This window comes from Peromyscus leucopus, chromosome 14 (assembly GCF_004664715.2).
Source record: "Peromyscus leucopus breed LL Stock chromosome 14, UCI_PerLeu_2.1, whole genome shotgun sequence".
Taxonomy (NCBI): Eukaryota; Metazoa; Chordata; class Mammalia; order Rodentia; family Cricetidae; genus Peromyscus; species Peromyscus leucopus.
In genome coordinates this window covers 78,024,022-78,034,944 of record NC_051075.1, presented here as the reverse complement: position 1 = coordinate 78,034,944, position 10,923 = coordinate 78,024,022, and the positions used below count along the sequence as shown (strand labels likewise).

At 52.2% G+C, this 10,923-nt stretch overlaps 1 protein-coding gene across 2 annotated transcripts; it reads left to right on the top strand.

Annotated features, from left to right (window-relative positions):
- Positions 1-299: 299 nt before the first annotated feature.
- On the top strand, positions 300-3,028 carry Ankrd9 (ankyrin repeat domain 9). 2 transcript variants are annotated; one of them, XM_028883779.2, is made up of 3 exons: positions 300-480; positions 1,216-1,380; positions 1,890-3,028. In XM_028883779.2, the coding sequence occupies exon 3, from the start codon at positions 1,946-1,948 to the stop codon at positions 2,924-2,926; it is 981 nt and encodes a 326-aa protein (XP_028739612.1). In that variant the 5' UTR covers positions 300-480; positions 1,216-1,380; positions 1,890-1,945; the 3' UTR covers positions 2,927-3,028. The 2 variants fall into 2 exon arrangements, with proteins under 2 accessions (XP_028739612.1, XP_037066754.1); XM_037210859.1 differs by lacking the exon at positions 1,216-1,380 and having other exon boundaries at positions 336-480.
- The last annotated feature ends 7,895 nt before the right edge of the window (positions 3,029-10,923 follow it).

Here is a 10,923-nt window from a genome sequence, read left to right as displayed (position 1 = left end):
TGGGCTTGGACGCACAAACACAGCTCCAGGCTCCTGCCCGGACTCGCCCCGCCCCCGTGATGCCCCGCCCTCCGAGCTCCGCCCCGTACCCGGTCCCTCTCACCCCCACCCCCGCGCCCTCAAGTTTCTCCGAAGTTTTCCGCGGGTCCCGCTGAGCGCCCCGCCCCTTGGCCCGTGACGCAACAATGGTGCAGCGCGGCGACCAATGGGTTGCGGCGGGGGCCGGCAGCGTGAGCCAATGGAGGCGGCGGCCCGGCCCGCGGTGCTGCCCGGCCCCGGCCGCACTGCGCCGCCCGCCGCCCGCCCCTGGGCCGCACCGGCACCGGCACCCGGAGACCCGGTCGCGGGGGATCAGAGTGCGGCGGGCGCGGGCGGCGGCGGCCCTCTCCACGTCCGGCGTCGTGGGATCTCCATCTGCTCGCCCGTGCATGGACGGCGCGCGCTCCGACCCGCCGCAGGGACAGGGTCGCGCGCGGCTTGGTGAGTCGCCTGCCCCGGGCGCCCCCGCGCGCAGGTGCAGCCCCGATCCTGGCCCCTGGCCAGCAGACACTCGGGCGCGCCTCGCAGCCTCCGCGGCCGAGGTCGGTCGGTCCTTGCCGGGAAGGGTCAGGGAGGATCTGGCTGGCGGCCCAACCTCCAGTCACGGAGCCGCGGCGGTGACTCTGCCCAGTGACGTGAGGCGGCCGAACTTTACGTAACCCGCCCGGCACCCCACGCGTGCCCACACAGTACACCTGGGGCGCGGGGGCCCAGGCTCGGGAAGGCGCTGCAGTCATGGCAGCGCCCCAGAGGGGCGTCTGCCGCAGCCCACTCCATAGTGCCCACCTCTGCAACCCAATTACCACGGATAGTCGTGATACTCAGTGTGTGGACAAGGCCCACTCGCCGTCCCGGGTCCCTTGTGACCTAGGGCTTACCCCTGCTCCAGGTGGTAGGGCACTTGGGCCGGGGTGCAAGGGCTCAGGTTGAGGCTGGGGCCCAGGGCAGCGATAGGGCTTAAGCTGGGGTCTGCAATGTCTGGACCGGGCCCAAACAGAACGCAGGAGACCCAGGCTCTTGTTCTGGCTCTACCTGACTTGGTGACTGACCTTGGACTAACTTGTCCCCTGTTGAAAAATGGGGTGGCGTTACCGGCTTCATGTGACTGGACCCGGAGTGGACTGTAGATGGTGAACACCAGTCCCTCCGTTGACTTCACCGTTTCCCTCATCCCAGGAGCTCATTCCTGATGGGCAGGAAAATTGTTTGTGGATGAGGGAGCCAGAGCCAGAGCACTGGCAGCCACCAGCCTCCACTTTCTTGCTGGTGAGGAAGCTGGGCATTGGTGCAGCAAAGTGAATAACCGCGTCTCTAGAACCCAGGGCCGCCTGCAGGAACCGGGTAGGTCTCACTGAGTAGTTATGTCCAGGACCCTCTTGGAAAGAAGCCCTCAGGATACTGCTCTGCTGGGGGTTAGGGTAGAAGTGGGGTGGGGGGCTGGGTTTGGGGCTGGATGAGTTGGGCTCAGCTTGTGCTGGGGGGGAGGGCTGAGTCTTGGGTGTCACGTGGATTCCTCTTTATTTGTGATTGGCGGGACCTGGCTCAGGTGTGAACAGGAGCGCTTCTCCGAGGTCCCAGAGTTGCAGAGGGTTGGGAGACGGAAGGCTCCGGCAGGTCCAGTCTCTAATACAAGCTAGAGACAGGGTGCAGATGTAGAAATTCAAGCATGGTTCTGAGCCTAGGAGAGAACAGAGCTGGGGGCAGTGACTAGTACAGGCGACGCTGGTGATGGGAAAAGGGGCTGTGACAGAGACATCCAAGACCCAAGGTCTGTGTGAGGGTGGATGCCATTTCTCAGGCCAGGGGAGTTGTGACCAAAGCCTTCTTCACTTTGCCCCTTTGCCCCACAGGTTCGTCTGGGTGGTGCGACCCATGCCTTGAGGCCAGGAGACTCCCAGAGGCCAGCATGCCGTGGGACGCCAGGCCCGGCCGCAGTGCCAACGGTGGGCCCGAGGGCGCAGGCTCAGCTCGCTTGCGGGTGCAGAAGCAGTGCCGGAAGTCGTCCTTCGCCTTCTACCAGGCAGTGCGCGATCTGCTGCCTGTGTGGCTACTGGAGGACATGCGTGCCAGCGAGGCCTTCCACTGGGACGAGCGCGGGCGCGCCGCCGCCTATTCACCGTCGGAGGCCCTGCTGTACGCGCTCGTGCACGACCACCAAGCCTACGCTCACTACCTGCTGGCCACCTTCCCCCGGCGCGCGCTCGCCCCGCCTAGCGCGGGCTTCCGCTGTTGCACGGCGCCCGGACCGCACGTGGCGTTGGCGGTGCGCTACAACCGCGTGGGCATCCTGCGGCACATCCTGCGAACCGTGCGGGACTTTCCACTCGAAGAGCGCACGCGCCTTCTGGACCGACGTGGCTGCAGCCGTGTGGAGGGCGGTGGCACGTCGCTGCATGTGGCCTGTGAGCTTGCGCGCCCCGAGTGTCTCTTCCTGCTGCTTGGCCACGGAGCTTCTCCAGGCCTGCGAGACGGTGGTGGCTTTACACCATTGGAGCTGCTGCTGCGCCAGCTGGGCCGGGACGCCAGCTCAGCCCCTGCTGCTGCTGAGGCCGCCTCTGCCACTGTCCACGCTGCCACCACCAGCACCACTCCGCCTGGGGAGCTGTGTCAGCGCCGCCTGCTGCTGCTTGACCTGCTGGCACTGTACACCTCGGGGGCTGCTGCGGGCCCAGCTCGGTGTGAGCTGCTGGGAGACCGGCTACGCTGGCAGAAGCTGCTGGGAGAGGACAAGTTCCAGTGGCTAGCGGGGCTGGCGCCACCCTCCCTCTTTGTACGAGCCATGCAGGTGCTGGTGACCACCATCTCACCCGGCCGCTTCCCCGAGGCCTTGGATGAGCTGCCTCTGCCACCCTTCTTGCAGCCATTGGATCTCACGGGCAAGAGCTAGACTCGGGGGCACCCTTGGCACTGTATTTGGGGGGGCAGGAGTATTTTTGAGAGCGTTGTACCTGGCACTTTACATACATGGATCTCTGACTGTCCAGAAGAACCTGCCTGGTGTGTTGCATGCTTTCGGGGGTAGGGCTGCCAAGTCGGGCAGGCTCTCCAAGAGCCTTGGCTCGCCACACTCCCACTCAAGTGCACTACTAGCTCTCTGCTCAGCTGAGGATATGGTGAGGACCTGGAGTCCCGGGGAGGTGACAGCTGACCCAAGCAGGAGAGGAGCAGGAACAGAGGGCGGGGACAGAATGTGCTGAGGCCAGGCCAGGCCTGTGCCGTTATCACCGGTCCTGTGCGCTCAGCCTCATAAATGGCCCGTGGAGTTGGACTTGATCCTGTGTCCAAGAGGACAAGAAGGGCTGAGCGGGCAGCTGTGACAGGAGGTGAGAGGTAGGAGCCAGTCTGTGGGTTTGCAGCAGCTCACGCTGAATCATAGGTTTCCCCACCCAGGCCTGCCATTGGCCCAGCATCCCCTTTTGCCCTCAGTCAGGACTGGCAAGTGCTAGCCCTGGGCCTCTGTGCTCAGCTCTGCGGCTGCACCTGCTTCATCACAGGCTTTGAGTTCCCTGCATCATGTCTCCTCATCAGGACCAGGGGTGTTTTCCAGGCCTCCTGCCCAGCCACAGGGATAGGCTCCTCACCCACTCACAGTGGGTGTCACATGGTGCTCATGGGCCTCAGGGCTGGGTGTTATCACCCTGGGCAAGCTTCTTGCCCAGCCTGGAGAGCTGGTTTCTGCTGGAAACTCGTGCAGATTGGAGGCTTGTTAATGAGTGCACCGTCTTTCAGGATAAAGGCACCCCGGCTGCAGAGCTGGGTTCACACCCCCGAGGAACGTCAAGACTGGGGAGGAGGGCCAGATCACCCTGCCCAGGGATTTTGCTGGGCTGCGAAATTCAACCTTTGTGGCATGGGCTTGTGGGCCATGATGTGCTGCCAGGAGCAGACGCCAGCAGTCTGCTGAAGTGGCCAGTCTGGCTGCGGCACCTGCTGCTCAGTGCTCCCGAGTACAGCATGGCTGGGGGTGGACGAAGTGCAGGCTGCTGGGCCACAGGAGTAAGGGTGGGGAGCAGGAAGGGCCCCAGACCTTGCCGCCTCTGTGCTGGGTCCCACTGTTACTGCCAGGAGATTTTAGGCCATTCCCCAGGCCTGAAAATGTGACCTCTCCCCCACCCCCCAATTCCAGAAAGTGGGACAAGAGGTTACCAGCAAGTACTGATCCTACATCTAGATCGGAGGGTCTCCTTGCCTTCTGCCTAGGTCGCTTCTCGGAGTCCTGGCAGTTGTGGGTGATGGATACTCCCCATACTCCCCAGCCCCAAGTTTGATCCATTCAGGGTTCGTCTCCCTGGACTTCCAGGAGGCCCCGGGTCCAGGTTAAGGATGCCATTGGTGGTGATATTTTTTTATTTGCAGGAGATGAACAATGGCTTGCGGTAGCTCCTGGGGGAGCCTAGAAGGCTGGGCTGTGGAGAACGTTGACTTGGGGTCTGCTGGTGAGGGCTAGGTGCTTTCGTCTCCTTCAGGTAGACAGCCTACTGCTTTGTTACCAGCCTCCCTGGAGCTGCCTGGCCTGGAGGAGGCGTACTGTACTACTTAGGCCTTATGGTGGCCATCAGGGAGGAGGCAGGGCGGGACCTTGTGGGAGGAATTGGCATCATAGGGTGAGGATCAGGCCCAAGAGGGGTGGATTGGCTCACGGTGACAAGCACGTCAGTGTCATGGTAGTCACCACTGCTGATTGGTCCCCAGCCCGTGTCTTGGATGGATACAAAGGCAGAGGAAGACTCACTTCGGACACTGATTTGGGTGGGGTCTCACTCCTGGGAGATGGAAGGGAGCAGGCCCAGAGAGGGGGGGAAGCCTAGCCAGCCTCCTCAGAGGAAGGCCTGATTCCTGCCACAGATCTTGACTGTCCTGCCTGCCCTTCAGGAAGCAGAGGGCCTGGAGAGGTGGTGCCCGGCTGATAAGCAAGGCCTCACTTATCATGTGGTAGTTTCTGAGAGGAAGGGTGGGTGACCTCAGTGTGTGGCTTTATCTGTCCCCTAGGCCCCCCAGCCCCAGGAAGGGCTGTGTTGTCACCTGACATATTACTACCCTGGTCATGAGCTTGCAGTACTGAGCAGATCTGGAGGGGGACTAGAGCCTGCCAGGCCCGGTGCCGACTCGCTATCAGCTAGTGGTAGGTGACCTTGGTGGCTCCAGAACACACAATCAAGTCTCTTCTCTTGGTTCCTTTGTTCACTCCATGGATTTCACCAGTGTATCCTGCCCCCATCAAAGGTCAAATGTGTCCCCAGGAGATCTGTACCACACCCCAGTTAAACAGTTCAGGAGCCAGAATTTCTGGGCCCTGAGGTCTATTTGGAAGGACAGTGGAACTAAGCCACGGTGAGGCTCATTGCTGAGTGCCTCTCTTGGACTTGGAAAGGCAGTCTGAGCTGGTGTGACCTGCTGCCGCCTCCACCCTCGGCTTGTGTCTGTCTTCACACTGACTCCATCTGCTTTAACCTTGCCTTCATATCGCCACCGGTCTCGGCATGGGCAGCAGTTCTGTACATTACCAAGTCCTTTACAGACAAGGTGGTTCCCGGGAGGTGGGGAGGAAGTACACAGGCTCTCAAAGGCTCCACCATGCTGGAGCCCTTTCCAGTAACTCCAGACTACCATAGTAATGCTTGACTTTGATGCCAGCACAGAGGATCAAGAGTTCATGACCAGGGGCTGGAGGGATGGCTCAGTGCTTAAGAGCATTGGCTGCTCTCCCAGCCCCAGGTTGAGTTCCCAGCACCCACACGACAGTTTAAGAAGTCTGTAACTCCATTTCCAGGGGATCTGATACCCTCTTCTGACCACCTTGGCCACCAGGCATGCGTGGGGCGTGCAGACTTACATGGGGGCAGAGCACTCATGCACAAAAAATAAATCTTAGGAAAAAGTTGATCTCAGAATGTAGTTCAGAGGGTAGAGTACTTGCTTAGCACCTACAAAGCCCTGGGTTTGATTGCCAGCACCAAATAAAGCTGGGCATGGTGGTGCACACCTGTATTCCCAGCACTCACAGGGTGAAGGCAAACAGTGAGTTCAAGGTTATCCTTCACTATGTAGCCAGTTTGAAGCTAGCTTTGGCTATGTGAGACTGTCTCAAAAAAATTACCAAGGTCAGCCTAGGCTGCATAATGAGTTCTAGGCTACTCCTGACCTTGTGTTTCAGAAAAGCAAACAGTAATTGGTACTGGTGTCCCCCAACCTCCTTTGCTGACTGGCTCTGACTATAAAAACCCGAGATTTGACTTCTGCATGATAAAGCACAAAGGCATTAATTTTTAACTTGATGAGTAATTACCAGTGTCTGCATGGGTGTAACCACTGTCCCAGCCATGGGGGAAGTAGGAATCTCTACCTCCAGTGAAATCTAGACATTTAATTTTTTTCTCTTTTTTCCTATATCAATTGATATATATGGCTTCCTCTTTAGACTATTGAGCATATTGATTGACCTTATTAATTTCTAATTTAGTCTCCTCTCTCCTCTGCTCTGTCTCTATCTCTGTGTCTCTGTGTGTATGTATGTGTGTAGTGTGTTTGTAGGCACACGTGTGCTGTGGCACTTGTGTACAGGTCAGAGGATCACACGGGAGAGTCCATTTTCTCCCCCTACCATTTGGGTCCCAGGGATTAAGCTCAGGTCATCAGACATAGCAACAAATGCCTTTCCCAGCAAACTATCTTGCTGGCCCCCACACTGATTGACTTTTTAAGTTAAAATTCATCCATTGAAGTGCATAATTGTGTATTTACAAGGTTTGGAACCATCACCATCAATTCTAGAACATATCCACTGTCCAAAAGAACTTTGTACCCGAGAGCAGTTATTCCCCTTTTCCCTCCTCTCCAGCCGTGGAGTGTTCTCTTCTTCTGACTCCATTCACCTAATGTGAAGTGTTGATGGAAACGGAACCATGACGGGTGGCCTCTTATGACTTACTTCACTAAGCAAAGCATTTCTGACATTTATGTGCATTGTTGCTATAGAAATATTTCATTCTTTTGTATAGATAAAGAATACTCTATTAGTTTGTTTATATGGTGTATTACATTGACTGATTTCCACATGATCATCTCCCTAGATGCTGAAAAAGCCTTTGACAAAATCCAACACCCCTTCATGATAAAGGTCTTAGAAAGAATAGGAATACAAGGAACATTTCTAAACATAATAAAAGCAATTTATAGCAAGCCAACAGCAAACATCAAATTAAATGGAGAGAAACTCAAAGCGATACCACTAAATTCAGGAACAAGACAAGGCTGTCCACTCTCCCCATATTTATTCAATATAGTACTAGAAGTTCTAGCTAGAGCAATAAGACAACAAAAGGAGATCAAAGGGATACAAATTGGCAAGGAAGAAGTCAAACTTTCACTATTTGCAGATGATATGATAGTATACATAAGTGACCCCAAAAACTCTACCAGGGAACTTCTACAGCTGATAAACTCCTTCAGTAACGTGGCAGGATACAAGATCAACTCAAAAAAATCAGTAGCCCTCCTATACACAAATGATAAAAGGGCTGAGAAAGAAGTCAGAGAAACATCACCCTTTACAATAGCCACAAATAATATAAAATACCTTGGGATAACACTAACTAAACAAGTGAAAGACCTTTTTGATAAGAACTTTAAATCTCTAAAGAAAGAAATTGAAGAAGATATCAGAAAATGGAAGGATCTCCCATGCTCATGGGTAGGTAGGATTAACATAGTAAAAATGGCAATCTTACCAAAAGCAATCTACAGATTCAATGCAATCCCCATCAAAATCCCAACACAATTCTTCACAGACTTGGAAAGAAAAATACTCAACTTTATATGGAAAAACAAAAGACCCAGGATAGCTAAAAGAATCCTATATGATAAAGCAACCCTTGGAGGCATCACCATCCCGGACCTCAAACTCTACTATAGAGCCATAGTAATAAAAACAGCTTGGTACTGGTATAAAAACAGACATACGGACCAATGGAATCGAATTGAAGACCCTGACATTAATCCATGCATATATGAACACCTGGTTTTTGACAAAGGAGCCAAAACTATACAATGGAACAAAGAAAGTATCTTCAACAAATGGTGCTGGCATAACTGGATGTCAATATGTAAAAGATTACAAATAGATCCATATCTGTCACCATGCACAAAACTCAAGTCCAAGTGGATCAAAGACCTAAACATAAATCCAGTTACACTAAACTTAATAGAAAAGAAAATAGGAAGCACTCTTGAACGCATTGGCACTGGAGACCATTTCCTAAATAAAACACCGACAGCACAGACCCTGAGCACAACCATTAATAAATGGGACCTCTCAAAACTGAGAAGCTTTTGCAGGGCAAAAGACACAGTCAATAAGACAAAAAGACAGCCAACAGATTGGGAAAAGATCTTCACCAATCCCACATCTGACAGAGGATTGATCTCCACAATATATAAAGAACTCAAGAAACTAGACATCAAAGCACTGAACAGTCCAATTAAAAAATGGGCTAAAGAGCTAAACAGAGAATTCACAAAACAAGAACTACAAATGGCTGAAAGACATTTAAAGAAATGCTCAACATCCTTAATCATCAGAGAAATGCAAATCAAAACGACTCTGAGATACCACCTTACACCTGTTAGAATGGCTAAGATCAAAAACACCAATGACAACCAATGTTGGAGAGGATGTGGAGCAAAGGGAACACTCCTCCACTGTTGGTGGGAATGTAAACTTGTACAACCACTGTGGAAATCAGTATGGCGGTTTCTCAGAAAATTAGGAATCGAACTACCTCAAGACCCAGCCATACCACTCTTGGGCATATACCCAAAGAATGCTGATACATACCATAAAGATACATGCTCATCTATGTTCATAGCAGCACTATTTGTAATAGCCAGAACCTGGAAACAGCCTAGATGCCCATCAACGGAAGAATGGATGAAAAAAATGTGGTACATATACACAATGGAGTACTACTCAGCAGAGAAAAACAATGAAAGCATGAAATTTGCAGGCAAATGGATGGAACTAGAAAAAATCATCCTGAGTGAGGTAACCCAAACCCAGAAAGACAGTTATGGTATGTACTCACTCATTGGTGGATTCTAGATATAAAATGAACAATCAGACCACAACCCATAGAACCATAAAGGCTATATATATATATAGCATGGAGGTCCCTAGGACGACTGTGGCTTATAATAAATTTCAGTTTTACTCAATTATTGAAAAAAAATAGCCAAATGAATGGAAACACATGAACTATGAACCAAAGGCTGAGGGGCTCCCAGCTGGATCAGGCCCTCTGAATAGGTGAGACAGTTGATTGGCTTGATCAGTTTGGGAGGCATCTAGGCAGTAGGACCAAGTCCTGTGCTCAATGCATGAATTGGCTGTTTGAAACCAGGAACTTATGCAGGGACACTTGGCTTAGTCTGGGCGGAAGGGACTGGACCTCCCTGGACTGAGTCTACCAAGTTGATCACAGTCCTCGGGGGAGGACTTGTCCTGGAGGAGGTGGGAATGGAGGGTGGGCTGGGGGTAAGGGGAGGGCGTGGGAGGGGGGAGAATAGGGGAACCCATGGCTGATATGTAGAATTGAATGGTATTGTAAAATAAAAAATATATATCACAAATAAAAAAAAATAAATAAAAAATAAAACACTGATTGGCCAGTGGCTAGGCAGGAAGGATAGGCGGGACTAACAGAGAGGAGAAAAGAAAAAAACAGGAAGGTGAAAGGAGTCAATGACAGCCACCACCATGACAAGAAGCATGTGAAGATGCTGGTAAGCCACAAGCCACAAGCCATGTGGCAAGGAATAGATTTATAGAAATGGATTAATTTAAGCTGTAAGAACAGTTAGCAAGAAGCCTGCCACAGCCATACAGTTTGTAAGCAAAAAAAAAAAAAAAAAAAAAAGAATACTCTATTATATGAATATGCCACATTTTATTCGTTTATTAGTTTGTGGGCTTTTGATTTGTTTTTGCTTTTTAATTACTATAAATATTGCTGTAGTGAAGAAAAAAAAAAAAAAAAGTCCAGGGCTGTCTAGATGGCTCAGTGGGTAAAGGGGCTTGCCACCTGAGCCTGGACTCCTGAGTTCAATCCCCGGAACCTAGAGCGGGAAGGACAGGCCTGACTCCACAAAGTTGTTCTCTAACTTGAGCGATGGCATGCACATCCACACACACTTACACACACACACACACACACACACACACACACACACACACACACGAACAAAAACACAAATAAATAGAGTCCAGCACGGAACATGGGATTGTGGGGGCAAGTCCAGACCTGAGCCTGGCGAGGCTCCTGCAGGAGACATTGGTCACACTGCTAGCTGCCTGCCCAGCAGTGTCAAGCATCTTGGTGTGTTCTTAGTTTTTTTGGGGGGAGGGGATGGGCAATGCTGGGGACGTGGAACCACACTAAGCCAGTGTTCTACACTGAGCCATCCCCCATGATTCAGTATTTTTAAGATCACCATGGTAGGGGCTGGATAAATGGTTCAGCAGTTAAGATCACAGGCTGCTCTTCCAGAAGACTGGGGTTCAGTTCCCAGCACCCACATGACAGCTCACACCTGTCTCACTTCAGTTCCAGGGGATCTGGCACTCTCACAGAAATAAGTGCAGGCAAAACACCAATTCATATAAAAACAAATCATTAAAAAAAGATCACAGTTGTATAAGCATTTCCCAGTATTTTATGAAAAGAATTTTTACTTTATTTATTATATTTTTTTGAGACAGGGTTTCTCTGTGTAACAGTCCTGGCTGTCAGGGAACTCACTCTGTGGCCCAGGCTTGCCTCAAACTCACAGAGATCCACTTGCCTCTGCCTCCCAAGCACTGGGATTAAAGGCGTGTCTGCCTGGCTGAAA

Excerpts from the sequence above, each read along its gene's own strand:
- Ankrd9 (XM_037210859.1), top strand. The coding sequence starts at position 429 with ATGGACGGCGCGCGCTCCGACCCGCCGCAGGGACAGGGTCGCGCGCGG. Across the intron at positions 481-1,889 it reads ACAGGGTCGCGCGCGGCTTG|GTTCGTCTGGGTGGTGCGAC; the intron begins GTGAGTCGCCTG and ends TTTGCCCCACAG.